This window comes from Coregonus clupeaformis, chromosome 15, assembly GCF_020615455.1.
Source record: "Coregonus clupeaformis isolate EN_2021a chromosome 15, ASM2061545v1, whole genome shotgun sequence".
NCBI classification, from domain to species: Eukaryota; Metazoa; Chordata; class Actinopteri; order Salmoniformes; family Salmonidae; genus Coregonus; species Coregonus clupeaformis.
In genome coordinates, this window is record NC_059206.1 from 12,607,906 (window position 1) to 12,635,174 (window position 27,269).

The window sequence follows — 27,269 nt, forward strand, 5'->3', positions numbered from 1 at the left end:
ACTTCATCATGGGTCCCTGATCTGATCTGTACTACACAGTAATACATAATGAAGGATATGAAAGTCATGCTCTTCATGGGGATTTATCCTGAACAGGAACACAAAGGTAGAAATATGCAATATCATCCTTTGCATATCTGCATTACTCTACACACTGGCTATTATTGTAATGAACTCCGCCCCCAAACAAGAACAAAATTGGTTGTTCCGGACCGGACCAAATATGAACCAATCATAATGTCTATTTTTCACAAGTTTGGACATCACAGTAGAGTAGACTTCAGTAGAGTAGAGTAGACTAGACTAGAGTAGAGTAGAGTAGAGTAGAGTAGAGTTCAGTAGAGTAGAGTAGAGTAGAGTACAGTAGAGTAGAGTAGAGTAGAGTAGACTAGAGTAGAGTAGAGTAGTGTAGAGTAGAGTAGAGTAGAGTACAGTAGAGTAGAGTAGACTAGACTAGACTAGACTAGACTAGAGTAGAGTAGACTAGAGTAGATTAGAGTAGAGTAGACTAGAGTAGAGTAGAGTAGAGTAGAGTAGACTAGAGTAGAGTAGACTAGAGTAGATTAGAGTAGAGTAGACTAGAGTAGATTAGAGTAGAGTAGACTAGAGTAGAGTAGAGTAGAGTAGACTAGAGTAGATTAGAGTAGAGTAGACTAGAGTAGAGTAGAGTAGAGTAGAGTAGAGTAGAGTAGTGTAGACTAGACTAGACTAGACTAGACTAGACTAGAGTAGAGTAGAGTAGAGTAGAGTAGAGTAGACTAGACTAGACTAGACTAGACTAGACTAGACTAGACTAGACTAGACTAGACTAGACTAGACTAGACTAGACTAGACTAGACTAGACTAGACTAGACTAGACTAGAGTAGAGTAGAGTACACCACATCGTAGTAGAGTTCAGTACAGTAGTAGAGTTCCTCACAGTATTTTACATTCTACTGTACTCTACTCTAGTGTACTGTACTTAACTATAAACTACTTTTCTTCACTGTTCTCTACTGTGCTGTCCAGACTTGTGAAACCTAGACGTCTATGATTGGTTCAGATTTGGTCCGGTCACCAATCATGGATGTCTATGTTTAAGGCAAATCAAGGCCGGTCCGGACCAAATTTCAACGTCTGTAGACCATGGCGGACTGATCAAATTTCAACTACTTTTCAACATCCGGTGTCGGTCAATGCTCCAATGCTGGTAAGAGTCGAGGGAGGGAGGGAGGGAGGGAGGGAGGGAGGGAGGGAGGGAGAGAGGGAGAGAGGGAGGGAGGGAGGGAGGGAGGGAGAGAGGAGAGAGAGAGAGAGGGAGAGAGAGAGGGAGAGAGAGAGAGAGAGAGAGAGAGAGAGAGAGAGAGAGAGAGAGAGAGAGAGAGAGAGAGAGAGAGAGAGAGAGAGAGAGAGAGAGAGAGAGAGAGAGAGAGAGAGAGAGAGAGAGAGAAAACAGTTCAGCTGAACATGACAGTAGAAGGAGGACAGTAGCAGGAGACCCTATGAGCTGAACATAACAGTATACCAGTGGAAGGAGGACAGTAGCAGGAGACCCTATGAGCTGAACATAACAGTATACCAGTGGAAGGAGGACAGTAGCAGGAGACCCTATGAGCTGAACATAACAGTATACCAGTGGAAGGAGGACAGTAGCAGGAGACCCTATGAGCTGAACATAACAGTATACCAGTGGAAGGAGGACAGTAGCAGGAGACCCTATGAGCTGAACATAACAGTATACCAGTGGAAGGGAGGACAGTAACAGGAGACCCTATGAGCTGAACATAACAGTATACCAGTGGAAGGAGGACAGTAGCAGGAGACCCTATGAGCTGAACATAACAGTATACCAGTGGAAGGAGGACAGTAGCAGGAGACCCTATGAGCTGAACATAACAGTATACCAGTGGAAGGAGGACAGTAGCAGGAGACCCTATGAGCTGAACATAACAGTATACCAGTGGAAGGAGGACAGTAGCAGGAGACCCTATGAGCTGAACATAACAGTATACCAGTGGAAGGAGGACAGTAGCAGGAGACCCTATGAGCTGAACATAACAGTATACCAGTGGAAGGGAGGACAGTAGCAGGAGACCCTATGAGCTGAACATAACAGTATACCAGTGGAAGGGAGGACAGTAGCAGGAGACCCTATGAGCTGAACATAACAGTATACCAGTGGAAGGAGGACAGTAGCAGGAGACCCTATGAGCTGAACATAACAGTATGCCAGTGGAAGGGAGGACAGTAGCAGGAGACCCTATGAGCTGAACATAACAGTATACCAGTGGAAGGAGGACAGTAGCAGGAGACCCTATGAGCTGAACATAACAGTATACCAGTGGAAGGAGGACAGTAGCAGGAGACCCTATGAGCTGAACATAACAGTATACCAGTGGAAGGAGGACAGTAGCAGGAGACCCTATGAGCTGAACATAACAGTATACCAGTGGAAGGAGGACAGTAGCAGGAGACCCTATGAGCTGAACATAACAGTATACCAGTGGAAGGGAGGACAGTAGCAGGAGACCCTATGAGCTGAACATAACAGTATACCAGTGGAAGGAGGACAGTAGCAGGAGACCCTATGAGCTGAACATAACAGTATACCAGTGGAAGGAGGACAGTAGCAGGAGACCCTATGAGCTGAACATAACAGTATACCAGTGGAAGGGAGGACAGTAGCAGGAGACCCTATGAGCTGAACATAACAGTATACCAGTGGAAGGGAGGACAGTAGCAGGAGACCCTATGAGCTGAACATAACAGTATACCAGTGGAAGGGAGGACAGTAGCAGGAGACCCTATGAGCTGAACATAACAGTATGCCAGTGGAAGGGAGGACAGTAGCAGGAGACCCTATGAGCTGAACATAACAGTATACCAGTGGAAGGGAGGACAGTAGCAGGAGACCCTATGAGCTGAACATAACAGTATACCAGTGGAAGGAGGACAGTAGCAGGAGACCCTATGAGCTGAACATAACAGTATACCAGTGGAAGGAGGACAGTAGCAGGAGACCCTATGAGCTGAACATAACAGTATGCCAGTGGAAGGGAGGACAGTAGCAGGAGACCCTATGAGCTGAACATAACAGTATACCAGTGGAAGGAGGACAGTAGCAGGAGACCCTATGAGCTGAACATAACAGTATACCAGTGGAAGGAGGACAGTAGCAGGAGACCCTATGAGCTGAACATAACAGTATACCAGTGGAAGGAGGACAGTAGCAGGAGACCCTATGAGCTGAACATAACAGTATACCAGTGGAAGGAGGACAGTAGCAGGAGACCCTATGAGCTGAACATAACAGTATACCAGTGGAAGGGAGGACAGTAGCAGGAGACCCTATGAGCTGAACATAACAGTATACCAGTGGAAGGAGGACAGTAGCAGGAGACCCTATGAGCTGAACATAACAGTATACCAGTGGAAGGAGGACAGTAGCAGGAGACCCTATGAGCTGAACATAACAGTATACCAGTGGAAGGGAGGACAGTAGCAGGAGACCCTATGAGCTGAACATAACAGTATACCAGTGGAAGGGAGGACAGTAGCAGGAGACCCTATGAGCTGAACATAACAGTATACCAGTGGAAGGAGGACAGTAGCAGGAGACCCTATGAGCTGAACATAACAGTATACCAGTGGAAGGAGGACAGTAGCAGGAGACCCAACTGTGGTCTGTGACTATTTTGAGTTCCCATTGTAGCCAGTTCAACTGTAGTAATACCATTATTGATGATTTGTCTGTCATTCTGTTACCGATTTGGTCTCAGAATTTTTAATCACTTAATTCATAAAAAGGTATATTTGTTAAAACACTAGAACTAATTGATAAGTCTACCTTTACTTGTTACTTCTGTGAACTTTCTTTATCTTGAATATCTTGAAGATACACTATATGGGTTTTGTTGTATAGGACAATGTTTCTTAAACTTACAGAAGGCAAATCATTTCTCCAGATGCAAATATACAGCGCCTTCGGAAAGTATTCAGACCTCTTGACTTTTTCCACATTTTGTTACGTTACAGCCTTATTCTAAAATTGATTAAATTGTTTTTTTCCCCTCATCAATCTACAATAATGACAAAGCAAAAACAGGTTTTTAGACATTTCTGATAATTTATAAAAAATACAAAACAGAAATATCACATTTACATAAGTATTCAGACCCTTTACTCAGTACTTTGTTGAAGCGCTTTTGGCAGCGATTACAGCCTCGAGTCTTCTTGGGTATGACGCTACAAGCTTGGCACACCTGTATTTGGGGAGTTTCTCCCATTCTTCTCTGCAGATCGTCTCAAGCTCTCTCAGGATGGATGGGGAGCGTTGCTGCACAGCTATTTTCAGGTCTCTCCAGAGATGTTCGATCAGGTTCAAGTCCGGGCTCTGGCTGGGCCACTCAAGGACATTCAGAGACTTGTCCCGAAGCCACTCCTGCGTTGTCTTGGCTGTGTGCTTAGGGTTGTTGTCCTGTTGGAAGGTGAACCTTTGCCCCAGTCTGAGGTCCTGAGCGCTCTGGAGCAGGCTTTCATCAAGGATCTCTCTGTACTTTGCTCCGTTCATCTTTCCCTTGATCTGACTAGTCTCCCAGTCCCTGCAGCTGAAAAACATCCCCACAGCATGATGCTGCCACCACCATGCTTCCCTGTAGGGATGGTGACAGGTTTCCTCCAGACGTGACGCTTGGCATTCAGGCCAAAGAGTTCAATCTTGGTTTCTTCAGACCAGAGAGTCTTGCTTCTCATGGTCAGAGTCCTTTAGGTGCCTTTTGGCAAACTCCAAGCGGGCTGTCATGTGCCTTTTATTGGGGAGTGGCTTCCGTCTGGCCACTCTACCATAAAGGCCTGATTGGTGGAGTGCTACAGAGATGGTTGTCCTTCTGGAAGGTTCTCCCATCTCCACAGAGGAACTCTAGAGCTCTGTCAGAATGACCATTGAGTTCTTGGTCACCTCACTGACCAAGGCCCTTCTCCCCCGATTGCTCAGTTTGGCCAGCTCTAGGAAGAGTCTTGGTGGTTCGAAACTTCATCCATTTAAGAATGATGGAGGCCACTGTGTACTTGGGGACCTTCAATGCTGCAGAAATGTGTTGGTACTCTTCCCCAGATCTGTGCCTCGACACAGTCCTGTCTCGGAGCTCTACAGACAATTCCTTTGACCTCATGGCTTGGTTTTTGCTCTGACATGTACTGTCAACTGTGGGACCTTATATAGACAGGTGTGTGCCTTTCCAAATCATGTCCAATCATTTGAATTTACCACAGGTGGACTCCAATCAAGTTGTAGAAACAGCTCAAGGATGATCAATGGAAACAGGACGCACCTGAGCTCAATTTCGAGTCTCATACCAAAGGGTCTGAATACTTATGCAAATAAGGTATTTCTGTTTTTATGTTTAATACATTTGCAAACATTTCTACAAACCTGTTTTCACTTTGTCATTATGGGGTATTGTGTGTAGATTGCTGAGGATTTTTATTTATTTAATCCATTTTAGAATAAGGCTGTAACGTAACAACATGTGGAAGTCAAGGGGTCTGAATACTTTCCGAAGGCGCTGTAAGTGTTGATAATAGCTGGCAGGGGTCTTCAACATTATTGTGTTTTGATGTAGTTCTAATAGCTTTTAAGACTTTTTCTGGTAGATAGTTTGGATTTCTAAGACCCCTTTACCATTGCTTATGCAAATTTTCTTTAATGGAAAATGGTTGAAAAATATATCTATGCCTTCATTTCCCCCAAAATATAAACTCTTAGAGTTTTATTTGACACCCAATTTGATATGAACCTGTTGGTGCTCATGGGTCCATTCACATGGAGATGACCCCAGTGCACTATATAAGGAATAGGGTACCATTTGGAAAATCACCCAGGCACTGCGTTGGTGCCAGATATCCATCCGCATAGAGACAGTACAAAGACCATGTTCCATTCCCAGGCGGTCCAAGTAGAGAGCAGAGCAGTTGTGAAGTTTCAGCATGACTTATTATGTAGGCCATTCACAACCAGCCTTTAGGGTGAGTTCATCATGATGTGGGTTACTGAATATGACTCGATGTAGAAACACAAGAAAAATTAGGCCAGGATTTATACAAATCGCGTGTAGCCTGGACTATGTGTGGCCATAGTTCCAACACGTCGGCTCGCTACACACAGCACCAGGAAATAGCTGTAGACTATGTGTGGCCATAGTTCCAACACGTCGGCTCGCTACACACAGCACCAGGAAATAGCTGTAGACTATGTGTGGCCATAGTTCCAACACGTCGGCTCGCTACACACAGCACCAGGAAATAGCTGTAGACTATGTGTGGCCATAGTTCCAACACGTCGGCTCGCTACACACAGCACCAGGAAATAGCTGTAGACTATGTGTGGCCATAGTTCCAACACGTCGGCTCGCTACACACAGCACCAGGAAATAGCTGTAGACTATGTGTGGCCATAGTTCCAACACGTCGGCTCGCTACACACAGCACCAGGAAATAGCTGTAGACTATGTGTGGCCATAGTTCCAACACGTCGGCTCGCTACACACAGCACCAGGAAATAGCTGTAGACTATGTGTGGCCATAGTTCCAACACGTCGGCTCGCTACACACAGCACCAGGAAATAGCTGTAGACTATGTGTGGCCATAGTTCCAACACGTCGGCTCGCTACACACAGCACCAGGAAATAGCTGTAGACTATGTGTGGCCATAGTTCCAACACGTCGGCTCGCTACACACAGCACCAGGAAATAGCTGTAGACTATGTGTGGCCATAGTTCCAACACGTCGGCTCGCTACACACAGCACCAGGAAATAGCTGTAGACTATGTGTGGCCATAGTTCCAACACGTCGGCTCGCTACACACAGCACCAGGAAATAGCTGTAGACTATGTGTGGCCATAGTTCCAACACGTCGGCTCGCTACACACAGCACCAGGAAATAGCTGTAGACTATGTGTGGCCATAGTTCCAACACGTCGGCTCGCTACACACAGCACCAGGAAATAGCTGTAGACTATGTGTGGCCATAGTTCCAACACGTCGGCTCGCTACACACAGCACCAGGAAATAGCTGTAGACTATGTGTGGCCATAGTTCCAACACGTCGGCTCGCTACACACAGCACCAGGAAATAGCTGTAGACTATGTGTGGCCATAGTTCCAACACGTCGGCTCGCTACACACAGCACCAGGAAATAGCTGTAGACTATGTGTGGCCATAGTTCCAACACGTCGGCTCGCTACACACAGCACCAGGAAATAGCTGTAGACTATGTGTGGCCATAGTTCCAACACGTCGGCTCGCTACACAGCACCAGGAAATAGCTGTAGACTATGTGTGGCCATAGTTCCAACACGTCGGCTCGCTACACACAGCACCAGGAAATAGCTGTAGACTATGTGTGGCCATAGTTCCAACACGTCGGCTCGCTACACAGCACCAGGAAATAGCTGTAGACTATGTGTGGCCATAGTTCCAACACGTCGGCTCGCTACACAGCACCAGGAAATAGCTGTAGACTATGTGTGGCCATAGTTCCAACACGTCGGCTCGCTACACAGCACCAGGAAATAGCTGTAGACTATGTGTGGCCATAGTTCCAACACGTCGGCTCGCTACACAGCACCAGGAAATAGCTGTAGACTATGTGTGGCCATAGTTCCAACACGTCGGCTCGCTACACAGCACCAGGAAATAGCTGTAGACTATGTGTGGCCATAGTTCCAACACGTCGGCTCGCTACACAGCACCAGGAAATAGCTGTAGACTATGTGTGGCCATAGTTCCAACACGTCGGCTCGCTACACACAGCACCAGGAAATACACACAGCACCAGGAAATAGCTGTAGACTATGTGTGGCCATAGTTCCAACACGTCGGCTCGCTACACAGCACCAGGAAATAGCTGTAGACTATGTGTGGCCATAGTTCCAACACGTCGGCTCGCTACACAGCACCAGGAAATAGCTGTAGACTATGTGTGGCCATAGTTCCAACACGTCGGCTCGCTACACACAGCACCAGGAAATACACACAGCACCAGGAAATAGCTGTAGACTATGTGTGGCCATAGTTCCAACACGTCGGCTCGCTACACACAGCACCAGGAAATAGCTGTAGACTATGTGTGGCCATAGTTCCAACACGTCGGCTCGCTACACACAGCACCAGGAAATAGCTGTAGACTATGTGTGGCCATAGTTCCAACACGTCGGCTCGCTACACACAGCACCAGGAAATAGCTGTAGACTATGTGTGGCCATAGTTCCAACACGTCGGCTCGCTACACACAGCACCAGGAAATAGCTGTAGACTATGTGTGGCCATAGTTCCAACACGTCGGCTCGCTACACACAGCACCAGGAAATAGCTGTAGACTATGTGTGGCCATAGTTCCAACACGTCGGCTCGCTACACACAGCACCAGGAAATAGCTGTAGACTATGTGTGGCCATAGTTCCAACACGTCGGCTCGCTACACACAGCACCAGGAAATAGCTGTAGACTATGTGTGGCCATAGTTCCAACACGTCGGCTCGCTACACACAGCACCAGGAAATAGCTGTAGATGAGTAGTGGAGCTGCGGGTGCTGATCGTGAATCTGGCAGCCCTCCAGAAACGCTGCAGATGAAGCCTTGTGTGCCCTGGCTGAGTGTCCTGGCTGAGTGTCCTGGCTGAGTGTCCTGGCTGTGTGCCCTGGCTGTGTGTCCTGGCTGTGTGCCCTGGCTGTGTGTCCTGGCTGTGTGTCCTGGCTGAGTGTCCTGGCTGAGTGTCCTGGCTGAGTGTCCTGGCTGTGTGTCCTGGCTGAGTGCCCTGGCTGTGTGTCCTGGCTGAGTGCCCTGGCTGTGTGTCCTGGCTGTGTGCCCTGGCTGTGTGTCCTGGCTGAGTGTCCTGGCTGAGTGTCCTGGCTGAGTGTCCTGGCTGTGTGTCCTGGCTGAGTGCCCTGGCTGTGTGTCCTGGCTGAGTGCCCTGGCTGTGTGTCCTGGCTGAGTGCCCTGGCTGTGTGTCCTGGCTGTGTGTCCTGGCTGAGTGTCCTGGCTGAGTGCCCTGGCTGTGTGTCCTGGCTGTGTGCCCTGGCTGTGTGCCCTGGCTGTGTGTCCTGGCTGAGTGTCCTGGGTGCCATGGTAGAGATTGGCTCATACATTGTCTCTGTCTCACACTGTAGATCTGTAACTGAGAGGACATTTTGGTTAATAATCCTGTATGGACAAAACAGTCTTATACTTGTTAGTATAGTACCTGATAATAAAGTTGGTAGTTGTCTTTTGCATTACACTAGTCTGGCAAACGTATTGTGAGCCTGCTGTGTGGATTCTGACTCTGATACTTCTGATGTTGGTAAGGAAGTCACAGTGCCATTTCTTCCTATGCCCGACGCAGGGCAGGAGTCGTATGGCAGGAACCAAGAGGACAGTCAGCCAATCAGTGGAGGTTATAATTGGTCATGGGTGAACTTCTAAACCTGACAAGCAAATTTGAATATGTGATTGATTGGCATGAAATACAATAGTAGGCCAATGTATTTTCAATGTATTGATGGATTGCAGACCCTTTAACATATACGTAATGTGTCTGTCTTTCAGGAGGCCCTGCAAAGGATAATAACCACGTTGGCCAATAAAAATGAGGAACTCCATAACTTCATGGAAACACTTAGCCACTCTCTGGCTGGTGTCCAGGTAAGACACAAATAATAACACTCTAAATTCATTGAATTACATTAAACATAACATAAAGAAGCAATATTAACAGTGAAATCACAATCTTGTACAGGAATTTCCATTTGCCAAATATGCCATGTTAATCAATCAAATCAAATATGAAATGTTAATGAATCTATAGACTCTAGTGATGCAGAGATTTGGTTCTGGGTTTAGAGGTGAATCACTATGTGTGATTGTGACAGGTGAATCAATATGTGTGATTGTGACAGGTGTATCACTATGTGTGATTGTGACAGGTGAACTCCACACAAGTAGTGTCAGACCTGGAGGAGGAGTTTGACACGTTATTCACCGTCCTGGTTGAGATGAAGGAGAGGATGACCAACACCATCAAACAGGAGGGGGCCAAGAAGACACAGGAACTACAGGTACCTGACCCCTAACCCCTAACCCCTAACCCAACACCCTCAAACAGGAGGGGGCCAAGAAGGCACAGGAACTACAGGTACCTGACCCCTGACCCCTAACCCCTAACCCCTAACCCAACACCCTCAAACAGGAGGGAGCCAAGAAGACACAGGAACTACAGGTACCTGACCCCTAACCCCTAACCCCTAACCCAACACCCTCAAACAGGAGGGGGCCAAGAAGGCACAGGAACTACAAGTACCTGACCCCTGACCCCTAACCCCTAACCCAACACCCTCAAACAGGAGGGGGCCAAGAAGACACAGGAACTACAGGTACCTGACCCCTGACCCCTAACCCCTAACCCAACACCCTCAAACAGGAGGGGGCCAAGCAATTTCTAGAGCAATTTCTAGAGTTATTGCTCTTAAATGTTTTTCCCTAAAATTCTCTTCCATCACGTTGTTGTAGTGCCTCCATACACCCCTCTCACCCCTCGCTCAGGCAGCCTGGGGTGTGTGTGATGTCATCATACTGCTATTGCAGTTTCTCTGGCCAACTCTCTTAAGTTCATTAAGCAGGAACAAAAAGTGTCTGAAATTACCCCCAGATATGAGATTACCCATTGTCCCTCTTTGTAGGGTGAGTGCTGCCTGGTATTCAACTCACATACTCGTGTCTCATCATCATGTGACTCAGGAAAACATATATTTTCATCAGTTAAATGAAAAACATACACCTGTTTTGCGTGTCAGTGGAACCGACTCTTTTGAATGACTAAACCACAGCATGACAGTCGTGTTGTTCATGATTAGTTTTAGCACTTAGTGTTTTCGTCCAACACTCCCAAGAGCTAGTCTTTGTTTTGCCAGCGTTATGAGTTTGTCTGTCAGCTGCCGGACCAAAATGTTATTGTGTCACTGTGATAGTTGCTGGTTGAAAATAAAATCTACACAGGACCTTATAATCAGCAGGTTTGCATGGGTGGGATTTTCGGCCTTCCATGGTGACATCACCATGTGGTGAATTGGTTAATAGACCAATTACAAAGAGTTCCAAACCTCTCTGCCAATAACAGAGTTTTTTGCTAAAAAGCCATTTTTGCCCATTTTAATGGAACTCTATTGCATTTTATTTATTTCACCTTTATTTAACCAGGTAAGCCAGTTTGAGAACAAGTTCTCATTTACAACTGCGACCTGGCCAAGATAAAGCAAAGCAGTGCGATTAAAACAACAACAACACAGAGTTACATATGGGGTAAAACAAAACGTACAGTCAATAACACAATAGAAAATATATATGCAGTGTGTGCAAATGTAGTAAGTTATGGAGGTAAGGCAATAAATAGGCCATAGTGCAAAATAATTACAATTTAGTATTAACACTGGAGTGATAGATGTGCAGAAGATAATGTGCAAATAGAGATACTGGGGTGCAAATGAGCAAAATAAATAACAATATGGGGATGAGGTAGTTGGGTGGGCTAATTTCAGATGGGCTGTGTACAGGTGCAGTGATCGGTAAGCTGCTCTGACAACTGATGCTTAAAGTTAGTGAGGGAGATAAGAGTCTCCAGCTTCAGAGATTTTTTGCAGCGGAGGGTGCAGAGCTGGTGGCCGGGGTAGGGGTAGCCAGGTGGAAAGCATGGCCAGCCGTAGCAAAATGCTTGTTGAAATTCTCGATTATCGTAGATTTATCGGTGGTGACAGTGTTTCCTAGCCTCAGTGCAGTGGGCAGCTGGGAGGAAGTGCTCTTATTCTCCATGGACTTTACAGTGTCCCAAAACTTTTGGAGTTAGTGCTACAGGATGCAAATTACTTTACTAACCCTAACCCTTTCCTAACTGATTGTGTATATTGGTTCCTGACTTCCCTGAAAAGTTGCATATCGTGGGGGCTGTTCGATGCTAATGCAGTACGCCACAGGATGTTTTTGTACTGGTCAAGGGAAGTCAAGTCTGGGGTGAACCAGGGGCTATATCTGTTCTTAGTTCTGCATTTTTTGAATGGGGCATGCTTATTTAAGATGGAGAGGAAAGCACTTTTGAAGAACATCCAGGCATCCTCTACTGACGGAATGAGGTCATTATCCATCCAGGATACCTGGGCCAGGTCAATTAGAAAGGCCTGCTCGCTGAAGTGTTTTAGGGAGCGTTTGACAGTGATGAAGGGTGGTCGTTTGACCGCGGACCCATTACGGACGCAGGCAATAAGGCAGTGATCGCTGAGATCCTGGTTGAAGACAGCGGAGGTGTATTTAGAGGGTAAGTTAGTCAGGATGATATCTATGAGGGTGCCCATGTTTACGGATTTAGGGTTGTACCTGGTAGGTTCCTTGATAATTTGTGTGAGATTGAGGGCATCTAGTTTGGATTGTAGGATGGACGGGGTGTTAAGCATATCCCAGTTTAGGTCACCAAGCATTACGAACTCTGAGGATAGATGGGGGGCAAGCAATTCACATATGGTGTCCAGGGCACAGCGGTGGGCTGAGGGGGCTCTGTAGCAAGCGGGAACAGTGAGAGACTTATTTCTGGAAAGGTGGATTTTTAGAAGTAGGAGCTCAAACTGTTTGGGCACAGACCTGGATAGTATGATAGAGCTCTGCAGGCTATCTCTACAGTAGATTGCAACTCCACCCCCTTTGGCAGTTCTATCTAGACGGAAAATGTTGTAATTCGGGATGGAAATGTCTGAATTTTTGGTGGCCTTCCTAAGCCAGGATTCAGACACTGCTAGAACATACAGTAAGGTCCTTAATTGTTACTCAGAAATGATTTAATACGGCTGCACTGAGCCTTTAACAGAAAAACCCTGCAAACAGAATGTGCTGTAACAGCTCAATATTTCAATTTTCTTTCTTTGTTCCACAGAATCAACTGACACAGAGCAGCAACGCCTTGGAGAGTGCAGAGGAGCTGCTGGAGTTTGCCAACAATGCCCTGGATATGAAAGACGAGGAGGAGTTCACTAAGGTATCATACAGGATATGGTGTGAAACAACAGCATCTCATTGGCTGTCTGGGCCTTAGACAATAAGATTATTTGAATGTGATCAGCTGATAAGGGATACCAGGAAGTAGGTAAAGGTCAACGTTGACTGCTGCTGGGTAACATGAGTCAGGAAAATGTTGGGTAGATTGTAGTCTGTTGGTCTCATCCAGCTAAATTTGGCAGATTGTAGTCCTCATTCTAAAGTGAAAGTTTATTTGATTGTTTTGGATTTCTTTTCAAAATACAATGTGATAAAATGAATGGAAGTGAATGAGAACTTTTGTTAACAAGCTTAAAATATACTTCTAAAGGTGACCTATGAAGAATGGTTTTCTCCTAAACTAACAAACAAACATGATTTTTCCCTCTCAATTTCCTATAATATATTTTCAGAATCTTAAAGTGGAACTGACAGCGTTTTAACAACATGAAGTCTTATTCAAATCTCTTCATATACACCCTCAGGAATATGACACCTTTTTTTTTTTTTTTTACATTTTCTGACAAGCGAGCACTTAGATATGGTCATTTTCACGTTTTCATAAATTCCTAGAATGTTTGGGAATGATGTAGAGTAAGTCATTTGTGAAAACTCTATAGCAATATAGAGTGGGAAAGCAGCCGTGCTTTTGGACAATTAATAGACACTGCAGTAAATAAAACCTAATAAAAACTTCTGTCTCGTCCAGGACCGGAGTCTACGCAGACCGGTGCGCCATAGCCAATCAGAGCTACAGTAGGCCTTTAGGCAAACAAGCCATTTGCCACACAGGCCTGCCATCCTTAACTTCTTTGAACTGGACTGTGTGTTTACAGGCTGTTGTAACAGCGTGACTTTAGATCATTAGAACACATTCACCAAAAGCCACAAAATACACCTGAATGGATTTCTGCAAATATGTAAATACCACAGGAGTCCTCTTACATTTGGGAACTTTACAGTCCTATTGATCAAACAACCATGAAAAGGTAGGCTCTCTCTCCCTCAGTTATGCACATCAACAAAACAAGATCAACAACTAATGCTAGCCAGAGCAAGATGAGCTCAAATCTAACGAGGGAACATTAGATAAACCCTCTCAAACCTTTCCAGCTAGTTGGCCGTCATATTGCACTGATAAACGATGGGGAATAGTAGCCTCCTCGTCCTTCTGCAGCTGGCCTGCTAACGCTTGTCCCAACCCACGTTCTGACAACTGAATGGGAACTTGCCTGCTAACGCTTGTCCCAACCCACGTTCTGACAACTGAATGGGAACTAGCCTGCTAACGCTTGTCCCAACCCACGTTCTGACAACTGAATGGGAACTTGCCTGCCAACGCTTGTCCCAACCCACGTTCTGACAACTGAATGGGAACTTGCCTGCCAACGCTTGTCCCAACCCACGTTCTGACAACTGAATGGGAACTTGCCTGCCAACGCTTGTCCCAACCCACGTTTTGACAACTGAATGGGAACTTGACTGTGCGGCAGGTAGCTTAGTGGGTAAGAGTGTTGTGCCAGTAACCGAAAGGTCGCTGGTTCTAATCCCCGAGCCGACTAGGTGAAAAATCTGTCGATGTGCCCTTAAGCAAGGCACTTAACCCTAATTGCTCCTGTAAGTCGCTCTGGATAAGAGCATCTGCTAAATGACATAAAAATAAAATGTTCTGTCAGTTCCACTTTAACTAATGTTCTGTCAGTTCCACTTTAACTAATGTTTACATCCAAAGTCACGCTGCTTTTTCTGTGTGATGTTGATCACCATGCCTGTGCCTGCGTGCGTGTGAGTACGAGGGCCTGCCTGCGTGCGTGTGAGTACGAGGGCCTGCCTGCGTGTCTGTGTCCAGTACAGCCACTGAGCAGAATACTTCTGCATGTCCACCAACCCTCACCTGCATGGCTGCTCTAACCAACCCTCACCTGCATGGCTGCTCTAACCAACTCTCTTCTTCTCCTCTTCTTCAAGGCTGCCAAGCAGATCAAAGATAGGTAGGTATACTCTTCCCTTCTCTAGTCTGTGGACATGTCTGGTATCAGCTGCAGTGAGAAACCTAGCTTAGTGCATAGTTTAGATAGATAGATAGATAGATAGATAGATAGATAGATAGATAGATAGATAGATAGATAGATAGATAGATAGTTTAGATAGATAGAAAATATATACTCAAATATTTACAAAAATGTGAGGGGTGTACTCACTTTTGTGAGATACTGTATGTAGAATCATCAAAAACAGCCATTGCTCATTGGCCCCTGGAAGGTATTCCCAATAGCACACTGTGGTTACAGCAATGGAACGGCTTCCGTTTCAGCTGGAGGGTGGTGGCGGGGGTCTCACTGCGTCTTGTTCCTCCCCGCAGGGTGACCATGGCCCCAGCCTTCAGACTGACCATGAAGCCCAAGGCCACAGACCACATGAACCATCTCATGGTGGACTTCACCCAGGAACGACAACTCCTCCAGAACCTCAAGTTCCTGCCTGGTACGTGATGACACTATGGCTGCAATCCCAGATGACACCCTGTTTCCTATATAGTGCACTACTTGTGACTGGATAGCAGTCCCTTGTCAAAAGGGCCCCTGGTCACACCAAAACCTTACTTTTTCTTCCTGGCACTGATTTTACTGATAGCAGCTATTTTGAACTGCAAGTTGCTCTGGATAAGAGCGTCTGCTAAATGACTCAAATGTAAACATGTAAATGTAGTGCCCTGTATATGGAATATATTTGAGACGTAACCCATGTGATTCTGTAATGATATAATAATGATCTGTCTGTCTGTCTGTCTTTGGTGATGTCCTCAGGTGTCTGTCTGTCTGTGTCTGTCTTTGGTGATGTCCTCAGGTGTCTGTCTGTCTGTCTGTCTGTCTTTGGGGTTGGCCTCAGGTGCCTGTCTGTCTGTCTGTCTTCAGGGGTTGTACTCAGGTGACTGTCTGTCAGCCATTCAGCCATACAGCCATACAGCCATACAGCCGTACAGCCATACAGCCGTACAGCCATACAGCTATACAGCCATACAACCATACAGCCATACAACCGTACAGCCAAACAACCATACAGCCAAACAACCATACAGCCGTACAGCCGTACAGCCATACAACCATACAGCCAAACAACCATACAGCCAAACAACCGTACAGCCGTACAGCCGTACAGCCATACAGCCATACAGCCATACAACCATACAGCCAAACAACCATACAGCCGTACAGCCGTACAGCCGTACAGCCATACAGCCATACAGCCATACAGCCATACAGCCATACAGCCATACAGCCATACAGCCATACAGCCATACAGCCATACAGCCATACAGCCATACAGCCATACAGCCATTATTTCGTAGTGGATGTGAGACAGTACATTAGTGTTAACTCGCTGACATTTGAAACCCTCCAATCTGGCAACATTATATATCTTTATTATTACTCTAATAGACAATGAGATTCAATTTGTACGGAAAAGATTGCTAATGTTTGCATTTTTATAATACTGTATTTGAATTTTTTGTTGTTGTCATATAGCCTGTTGTTAATTTGAGTATCTTGCGTAATTAGTCTACCTTTGATTCATTTTATGTTTTTTTTCTGCTTATTTGGTATTTATTAGGATCCCCATTAACCGCTGCTAAAGCATCAGCTATAGAGGGTAGCAGCGGTAGTCTGTGGTTATTTAGTTCATGCGGAAGGAAGAGCTTTCCTCTTGTAACGTTATTCATACAGCGTGTGTATGGTGCTGTCAGAATGTATGAAAAGCACAGCGGTAGTGGTAGTCAGCCTGCCAGGGGACCTACCAGGGGGCGTGGCAGGGGGCCTACCAGGGGGCGTGGCAGGGGGCGTGGCAGGGGGCCTGCCAGGGGGCGTGGCAGGGGACCTACCAGTGGGCGTGGCAGGGGCGTGGCAGGGGACCTACCAGGGGGCGTGGCAGGGGGAGGGCCAGGGGCGTGGCAGGGGACCTACCAGGGGGCGTGGCAGGGGGCCTGCCAGGGGGCGTGGCAGGGGACCTACCAGGGGGCGTGGCAGGGGACCTACCAGGGGGCGTGGCAGGGGGCCTGCCAGGGGGCGTGGCAGGGGGCCTACCAGGGGGCATGCCAGGGGGCCTGCCAGGGGGCGTGGCAGGGGGCCTTTCAGGGGGCGTGGCAGGGGGCCTGCCAGGGGACCTACCAGGGGACCTACCAGGGGGCTTGCCAGGGGGCGTGGCGCTGTAGGACCAGTAATGCTCTAACTGCATTCTAGAGCTATGGACAATCTTTCTGACGTGATGCGTCCCAAATGGCACCCTATTCCCTACATAGTGCACTACTTTAGACCAGAGAATGGCACCCTATTCCCTACATAGTGCACTACTTTAGACCAGAGAATGGCACCCTATTCCCTACATAGTGCACTACTTTAGACCAGAGAATGGCACCCTATTCCCTACATAGTGCACTACTTTAGACCAGGGCCCCATTTGGGACGTAGTCATGGACTGGTCTGACTGGAACACACTATGACAGACCTCTATATCCTATTAGCCCTCTGTGATCCAGTCAGTCAAAGGGAGGAATGGACAGACGGCTAATTAATTTATCTTTCAGAGCAGCAGAGCATCAGAGCATCAGCTGCCACAGCAGTAATCCAAAGAGGCTCCAGAGACATTCTCTTTGTGGTCGAATGTAGAGCAGATCTGTTCTGACTCTTTTGGATTTTTAGGGAGCACCAAGCCTCATCTTTATAGGGTTATAATGACTGGCCCTCCTATTGGATTATTAGGGCTTTCTGTGCTGCTCAGATCCAGGATCAGCTGATGAAGACTCCCCTCCTCCTCCTCCTCCTCCTCCTCCTCCTCCTCTGTGTCATACAGGGTCCCCAAGGCACTGCAGCAGCGCTCGGCCCCAGATGATGCACTGCACTAAATATTACTCTGACTGAACTGGCTCTGGATGCAGATGCCCCCCAAGCTCAGAGCCACTCAACACAGACTAAAAATAACCCAGAAAATAACCATTTCCTCAGGGAACTAACCTGGGCAGTAGTCCTTTCTCATACTAGTCAAACCCTCCATATACTACTGTTGTAATGTGCTGTATGGTTGTATGGTTGTATGGTTGTATGGTTGTATGGCTGTATGGCTGAATGGCTGTATGGTTGTATGGCTGTATGACTGTATGGCTATATGGCTGTATGGCTGTATGGCTGTATGGCTGTATGGTTGTATGGTTGTATGGCTGTATGGCTGTATGGCTGTATGGCTGTATGGTTGTATGGCTGTATGGCTATATGGCTGTATGGTTGTATGGTTGTATGGCTGTATGGTTGTATGGCTGTATGGCTGTATGGTTGTATGGTCGTACATTGACTGGGTTACTAGTAGAGTGGATAGAGTAGAGAACTGCTTGAATAGGACATCCTTTACAAGCGTGTGCGTGTGCATGTTTTACTATACGTGAGTACCAGAAGTCCTCACAAGAATAGTAAACCAACAAAAATTCAGAATGAGGACATTTTTCCGTGTCTCACTTGTAAAAAGGCTATTTTAGGCTTAGGACTGTAATGGAGTTGAATGGATTGAATGGAATGGTATCAAACACATGACGCCATTCCATTCACTCCATTCCGGCCATTACTGTGAGCCGCCTTCCCCCCAGCAGCCTCCAGGTAGCTTAGCGGTTAGAGAGGCGAGCCAGCAGTCTGAGGGTTACCAGTTTGAATCCCAGGTCTGACGGGAAAAATCTGGCGGAAAATGCCATTGCCTTCCGTTATGCCCTTGAACAAGGCACTTAATCCCCCACAACAACAGCTCCACGGGCACCCAGTGTTGGGTTAAATTCAGAAGTCACATTTCGGTTGGACCTTGTGTGCAGTTGACCAGTAATCTTAATCTTTACTTAATCTTGTGTGAGTGTGTGGTTGCATATAGGATGTGAGAGGACCAGTGTGTGTTCCATATAACTAGGCAGTCTGTGGCTCCTCTGATGCTCATTGGGCCGTGAGAGCAGAAATCATCAGCACAGCTCAGCCTCAACCTCTGTTGATTGGAGAGCAGTCGGTTTGACATTTCGAAATGCATCTCCTGCAATTCTACACTTTGACATGACTTATTATGCCGATGGAGGGGTATATGGAGGGGTATAGGGAGGGGTATATGGAGGGGTATAGGGAGGGGTATAGGGAGGGGTATAGGGAGGGGCTGTATGGAGGGGTATAGGGAGGGGTATAGGGAGGGGTATAGGGAGGGGTATAGGGAGGGGTATATGGAGGGGTATAGGGAGGGGTATAGGGAGGGTATATGGAGGGGGGTATAGGGAGGGGCATATGGGAGGGGTATAGGGAGGGGTATAGGGAGGGTATAGGGAGGGCTGTAGGGAGGGGTATAGGGAGGGTATAGGGAGGGGTATAGGGAGGGGTATAGGGAGGGGTATATGGAGGGGTGATAGGGAGGGGTATAGGGAGGGGTATATGGAGGGGTATAGGAGGGTATATGGAGGGGTATAGGGAGGGGGTATAGGAGGGGTATATGGAGGGGTATAGGGAGGGGTATATGGAGGGGTATAGGGAGGGGTATATGGAAGGGTATAGGGAGGGGTATAGGGAGGGGTATAGGGAGGGGCTGTATGGAGGGGTATATAGGGGGTATAGGGAGGGGTATAGGGAGGGGTATAGGGAGGGCTGTATGGAGGGGTATAGGGAGGGGTATAGGGAGGGGTATAGGGAGGGGTATATGGAGGGGTATAGGGAGGGGGTATATGGAGGGGTATAGGGAGGGGTATATGGAGGGGTATAGGGAGGGGTATAGGGAGGGTATAGGGAGGGATAGGGAGGGGTATAGGGAGGGGTATATGGAAGGGGTATAGGAGGGGTATAGGGAGGGCATGAGGGATAGGGAGGGTATAGGGAGGGGTATAGGGAGGGGGTATAGGGAGGGCTATAGGGAGGGGTATAGGGAGGGTATGAGGGAGGGAGGGGCATATGGAGGGTATAGGGAGGGCTATAGGGAGGGGCTATAGGGAGGGGTATAGGGAGGGGGTATAGGGAGGGGTATATGGAGGGGTATAGGGAGGGCTATAGGGAGGGGTATAGGGAGGGGTATAGGGAGGGCTGTATGGAGGGTATAGGGAGGGGTATAGGGAGGGCTATAGGGAGGGGTATAGGGAGGGTATAGGGAGGGGTATAGGGAGGGGTATAGGGAGGGCTGTATGGAGGGGTATAGGGAGGGGTATATGGAGGGGTATAGGGAGGGGTATAGGGAGGGGTATAGGGAGGGGTATAGGGAGGGGTATATGGAGGGGTATAGGGAGGGCTATATGGAGGGGTATAGCGAGGGGCATAGGAGGGCTATAGGGAGGGCTATAGGGAGGGGTATATGGAGGGGTATAGGGAGGGGTATAGGGAGGGGTATATGGAGGGGTATAGGGAGGGGTATATGGAGGGGTATAGGGAGGGGTATAGGGAGGGGTATATGGAAGGGTATAGGGAGGGGTATAGGGAGGGGTATAGGGAGGGCTGTAGGGATGGGTATAGGAGGGGTATAGGGAGGGCTGTATGGAGGGGTATAGGGAGGGGTATAGGGAGGGCTATAGGGAGGGGTATAGGGAGGGGTATATGGGAAGGGTATAGGGAGGGGTATAGGGAGGGGTATAGGGAGGGGGTATAGGGAGGGGTATAGGGAGGGCTGTATGGAGGGGTGTATGGAGGGGTGTAGGGATGGGTATAGGGAGGGGTATAGGGAGGGGTATAGGGAGGGGGTATAGGGAGGGCTGTATGGAGGGGTATAGGGAGGGGTATAGGGAGGGCTATAGGGAGGGGTATAGGGAGGGGGTATATGGAGGGTATAGGGAGGGGTATAGGGAGGGCTATATGGAGGGGTATAGGGAGGGGTATAGGGAGGGCTATAGGGAGGGGTATAGGGAGGGGCTATAGGGAGGGTGGTATAGGGAGGGGTATAGGGAGGGCTATAGGGAGGGGTATAGGGAGGGGTATAGGGAGGGGGTATATGGAGGGGTATATGGGAGGGTATAGGGAGGGCTGTATGGAGGGGTATAGGGAGGGGCATAGGGAGGGGTATATGGGAGGGGTATAGGGAGGGCTATAGGGAGGGGTATAGGGAGGGGTATAGGGAGGGGGTATAGGGAGGGCTGTATGGAGGGGTATAGGGAGGGTATAGGGAGGGGTATAGGGAGGGGTATAGGGAGGGCTGTATGGGAGGGGTATAGGGAGGGGTATATGGAGGGGTATATGGGAGGGTGTATGGGAGGGCTGGGTATGGAGGGGGTATAGGAGGGGTATAGGGAGGGCGGTATAGGGAGGGGTATAGGGAGGGTATAGGGAGGGGTATAGGAGGGGTATAGGGAGGGCTGTATGGAGGGGTATAGGGAGGGGTATAGGGAGGGGTATAGGGGGGGGTATAGGGAGGGCTGTAGGGAGGGGTATAGGGAGGGGCTGTATGGAGGGTATAGGGAGTTGGTGTATAGGGAGGGGTATAGGGAGGGGTATATGGAGGGCTGTAGGGAGGGGTATAGGGAGGGGTAGGGGCATAGGGAGGTATAGGGAGGGGTATATGGAGGGTATAGGAGGGGTATATGGAGGGCTATAGGGAGGGGTATAGGGAGGGCTGTAGGGAGGGGTATAGGGAGGGGTATAGGGAGGGCTGTATGGAGGGGTATAGGGAGGGGTATAGGGAGGGGTATAGGGAGGGCTATAGGGAGGGGTATAGGGAGGGCTGTATGGAGGGGTATAGGGAGGGGTATAGGGAGGGGTATAGGGAGGGGTATAGGAGGGCTGTATGGAGGGGTATAGGGAGGGGTATAGGAGGGCTGTAGGGAGGGGTATATAGGGGGTATATGTAGGGGTATAGGGAGGGGTATAGGGAGGGGTATAGGGAGGGGTATAGGGAGGGCTGTATGGAGGGGTATAGGGAGGGGTATATGTAGGGGTATAGGGAGGGGTATAGGGAGGGGGTATAGGGAGGGGTATAGGGAGGGCTGTATGGAGGGGTATAGGGAGGGGTATAGGGAGGGCTGTAGGGAGGGGTATAGGGAGGGGTATAGGGAGGGCTGTAGGGAGGGGTATAGGGAGGGGTATAGGGAGGGGTATAGGGAGGGCTGTATGGAGGGGTATAGGGAGGGGTATAGGGAGGGCTGTAGGGAGGGGTATAGGGAGGGGTATAGGGAGGGGTATAGGGAGGGCTGTATGGAGGGGTATAGGGAGGGGTATAGGGAGGGGTATAGGGAGGGTATAGGGAGGGCTGTAGGGAGGGGTATAGGGAGGGGTATAGGGAGGGGTATAGGGAGGGCTGTAGGGAGGGGTATAGGGAGGGGTATAGGGAGGGCTGTAGGGAGGGGTATAGGGAGGGCTATAGGGAGGGGTATATGGAGGGTATGGGAGGGTAGAGGGAGGGGTATAGGGAGGTGTTAGGGGGGGGTATAGGGAGGGCTGTAGGGAGGGGGTATAGGGAGGGTATAGGGAGGGCTATATGGAGGGGTATAGGGAGGGGTATATGGAGGGGTATAGGGAGGGCTGTAGGGAGGGGCATATGGAGGGGTATAGGAGGGGTATAGGGAGGGGTATAGGGAGGGCTGTATGGAGGGGTATAGGGAGGGGTATAGGGAGGGCTATAGGGAGGGGTATATGGAGGGGTATAGGGAGGGGTAGAGGGAGGGGTATAGGGAGGTGTATAGGGAGGGGTATAGGGAGGGGTATTGGGAGGGCTGTATGGAGGGGTATAGGGAGGGGTATATGGAGGGGTATATGGAGGGGTATATGGAGGGGGAGGGGTATAGGGAGGGGTATAGGGAGGGCTATATGGAGGGGTATATGGAGGGGTATATGGAGGGGTATATGGAGGGGTATAGGGAGGGCTATAGGGAGGGGTATATGGAGGCTTATATGGAGGGGTATAGGGAGGGGTATATGGAGGGGTATAGGGAGGGCTATATGGAGGGGTATAGGGAGGGCTATATGGAGGGGTATAGGGAGGGGTATAGGGAGGGCTATATGGAGGGGTATAGGGAGGGGTATATGGAGGGGTATATGTAGGGGTATAGGGAGGGGTATATGTAGGGGTATAGGGAGGGGTATATGGAGGGGTATATGGAGGGGTATAGGGAGGGCTATATGGAGGGGTATAGGGAGGGGTATATGGAGGGGTATAGGGAGGGCTGTAGGGAGGGGTATAGGGAGGGGTATAGGGAGGGGTATAGGGAGGGGTATATGGAGGCTTATATGGAGGGGTATAGGGAGGGGTATATGGAGGGGTATAGGGAGGGGTATATGGAGGCTTATATGGAGGGGTATAGGGAGGGGTATATGGAGGGGTATAGGGAGGGCTATATGGAGGGGTATAGGGAGGGCTATATGGAGGGGTATATGTAGGGGTATAGGGAGGGGTATATGTAGGGGTATAGGGAGGGGTATATGGAGGGGTATATGGAGGGGTATATGGAGGGGGATAGGGAGGGCTATATGGAGGGGTATAGGGAGGGGTATATGGAGGGGTATAGGGAGGGGTATATGGAGGGGTATATGGAGGGGTATAGGGAGGGGTATAGGGAGGGCTGTAGGGAGGGGTATAGGGAGGGGGATAGGGAGGGGTATATGGAGGGGTATATGGAGGGGTATAGGGAGGGCTATAGGGAGGGGTATAGGGAGGGGTATATGGAGGGGTATAGGGAGGGGTATATAGGGGGTATATGGAGGGGTATAGGGAGGGGTATAGGGAGGGGTATAGTGCATTCGGAAAGTATTCAGACCCCTTGACTTTTTCCACATTTTGTTACGTTACAGCCTTATTCTAAAATTGATTAAATTGTTTTTTTCCCTCATCAATCTACACACAATACCCCATAATAACAAAGCAAAAACAGGTTTTTAGGCATTTAGAGAAAAAAAACATTTACATAAGTATTCAGATCCTTTACTCAGTACTTTGTTGAAGAACCTTTGGCAGCAATTACAGCCTTGAGTCTTCTTGGGTATGACGCTACAAGCTTGGCACACCTGTATTTGGGGAGTTTCTCCCATTCTTCTCTGCAGATCCTCTCAAGCTCTCTCAGGTTGGATGGGGAGCATCGCTGCACAGCTATTTTCAGGTCTCTCCAGAGATGTTCGATCGGGTTTAAGTCCGGGCTCTGGCTGGGCCACTCAAGGCCATTCAGAGACTTGTCCCGAAGCCACTCCTGCGTAGTCTTGGCTGTTTGCTTAGGCTCGTTGTCCTGTTGGAAGGTGAACCTTCGCCCCAGTCTGAGGTCCTGAGCGCTCTGGAGCAGGTTTTCATCAAGGATCTCTCTGTACTTTGCTCCGTTCATCTTTCCCTCGATCCTGATTAGCCTCCCAGTCCCTGCCGCTGAAAAACATCCCCACAGCATGATGCTGCCACCACCATGCTTCACCATAGGGATGGTGCCAGGTTTCCTCCAGACGTGACGCTTAGCATTCAGGCCAAAGAGTTCAATCTTGGTTTCATCAGACCAGAGAATCTTGTTTCTCATGGTCTGAGAGTCTTTAGGTGCCTTTTGGCAAACTCCAAGCGGGCTGTCATGTGCCTTTTACTGAGGAGTGTCTACCGTCTGTCCACTCTACCATAAAGGCCTGATTGGTGGAGTGCTACAGAGATGGTTCTTTCTCGTCAGTAGTGTTCATGTGCACCTGAAAATGGCATCCACTGGGAGGATTGCGAAATGGTAAATTACTGCATTTAAATATGAAACTGAAATGCGTCACAATGCAACTGTACCAAACATTTCCTCGACACATAATTAGCCTTGCGCTCAATAAATACACGTTACTGGCCCCGTGTAGCTCAGTTGGTAGAGCATGGCGCTTGCAACGCCAGGGTTGTGGGTTCGATAAATAAATTTATGCACTCACTGACTGTAAGTGGCTCTGGATAAGAGCGTCTGCTAAATGACTAAACATTTAAAATGTAAGATGTACTGGCAAAAGAGTAAAAGAACAACAGGATGCTAAACTATACTGAACACAAATAGAAACGCAACATGCAACAATTTCAAAAATTTTACTGAGTTACAGTTCATATGAGGAAATCAGTCAATTGAAATAAATTCATTAGGTTCTAATCTATGGATTTCACATGACTGGGAATACAGATATGCATCTGTTGGTCACAGATACCTAAAAAGAAAGGTATGGGCGTGGATCAGAAAACCAGTCAGTATCTGATGTGACCACCATTTGCCTCATGCAGCGTGAAATATTTCCTTTGCATAGAGTTGATCAGGATGTTGATTGTGGCCTGTGGAATGTTGTCCCACTCCTCTTCAATGGCTGTGCGAAGTTGCTGGTTATTGGCGGGAACTGGAACACGCTGTCGTGCACGTCGTTCCAGAGCATCCCAAACATGCTCAATGGGTGACATGTCTGGTGAGTATGCAGGCCATGGAAGGACATTTTCAGCTTCCAGGAATTGTGTACAGATCCTTGCGACATGGGGCCGTGCATTATCATGCTGGAACATGAGGTGATGGCTGTGGATGAATGGGCCTCAGGATCTCGTCACGGTATCTCTGTGCATTCAAATTGCCATCAATAAAATGCAATTGTGTTCATTGTCCGTAGCTTGGTTTAGATAAACAAATGTAGTTTGCTAGCTAGCTAGTTAGCTAGGTAACGTTAGCTACGTTACCTCAGCTTGACTTATTTTCTGCTGCGCTGATGTTGGCTGATCACTCCCTCTTTGAAGTGAAGTGGAAAATTGATAGAATTGCATCACTTTTCAACGTTCGACGACATGGCAACCCCATCAGTTGAGACTTCAGTTCCGTTTCGAAATCCTCTGTCTGAAAGTGCTTGCTACAAACTCAGAAATGTTTATATTTCTCACACCTCCATGGAGCAGTCCTCCACACCCTGAAATCACCCTGAAATTACTATGAATTCTGGATATTGTGGTTTACTTACAACCAGGAAATGTAGGCCCGTTTTCTACCATTGAGATGCAGAAACACTCGTATTTGAAATTCAAAATGTTTAATACACATTTTAATAACATATTAATGTATAGAGCAATGGTAAAATCTCCCTTTAAAGTAACTGTCCAGTAAAAATCTCACTTTTTAAAAGTTCATATTCTGTTAACTCGAAATAATGTTATCTCATCCTATACTCGTATTTATGCCCAAAGCATAAATTGGAGAGAAAAAACACAACTAAAACTCCACCTCAAACAGACTGTTTAAAAAAAGCGTGCTATTTCCTCATAGAGGATGATGTCATCCTCCTGAGGAGGATGAGCTGGCCAATCAGCAGTCTGCTTGCATGAATATTTTTAATGACCGTTATACGTCCACACCATTCTGTTGTCGGGGTACGCCCGCTCACACCAGAGCGGTCGGAAATCCCGCTCATCGCTCACGGAGCGGTGTCACCCCTCTGTCACTCCACATCCTTTCCAACCGCTCCGCTAAAAACCGCTCCTCGCTCACAGAAACACTAACTGCCGCTCGAAATTCGCTCCATTCATTAAAATCACAATTTAACCAACACCCATCTATTTTTGTGTCTACCTGGACCTACCATTTAGTTTTGAAGTATTGAAACCAAACCATATGATTTGAATGAAAAGTATTTTATTAAACAACATGAAACCGTAAGAAGCGCTCATCAATTCAAATAAGTCTACATGTCGTATTAAACAGCATATAAACACTCTAAATAGGTCAGGAGCCAGACAGGAAGCCTAAGGCTATATTATTATTATTATTATTATTATGTTATTATTATTATTGTTATTATTATTATTATTATTGTTATTATTATTGTTATTATTATTATTACTATTATTATTATTATTTCCGTTATTTCAAGGCTATAGCCTACAAATAAGTACATTGTGAAGCATTAGCGAGTGCGACACAAGCCTGAACATTAAGTAATTCAGCCTTTAAACAACATTTGGTTGAATTAAAATAAAACGAAAAATGCCATATGAGGCCTTTTAGAAACAGGAGTTTGGCTAGAGTTTGTGGCTTCAGGCTCATGCGATGGTGTCTGGAGAGCAGCCGCTCCACTCACATACTCTGGCCCTCACCATTCCAAAACAGAAAAGCTGATTTTTAACCTACTTAACTATTTAACTCATATTGTAATTAATTATAGGTCATATTTCATAGAAATCTAGAAAAACTGGACAGTTACTTTACAGGTCGACTTTGGTCAAGATATTTGGCTACAGAAGTGCCATTTCTTCCAGATCTCTACAGCTTCCGTCCAAAAACAAATCCTGTGAAACTACGTCAAC

At 47.7% G+C, this 27,269-nt stretch overlaps 1 protein-coding gene across 3 annotated transcripts in view; it reads left to right on the forward strand.

Moving 5' to 3' along the window:
- Positions 1–27,269, forward strand: part of LOC121581826 (FSD1-like protein) — a 66,442-nt gene that overhangs the window by 17,018 nt on the left and 22,155 nt on the right. For all 3 annotated transcript variants that reach the window (XM_041897188.1, XM_041897186.1, XM_041897187.1), the window contains exons 2-6: positions 9,567–9,662; positions 9,944–10,075; positions 12,931–13,032; positions 15,000–15,022; positions 15,394–15,515. In XM_041897188.1, coding sequence (XP_041753122.1) covers positions 9,567–9,662; positions 9,944–10,075; positions 12,931–13,032; positions 15,000–15,022; positions 15,394–15,515 — 475 coding nt within the window. The remainder of the gene's footprint in view (positions 1–9,566; positions 9,663–9,943; positions 10,076–12,930; positions 13,033–14,999; positions 15,023–15,393; positions 15,516–27,269) is intronic.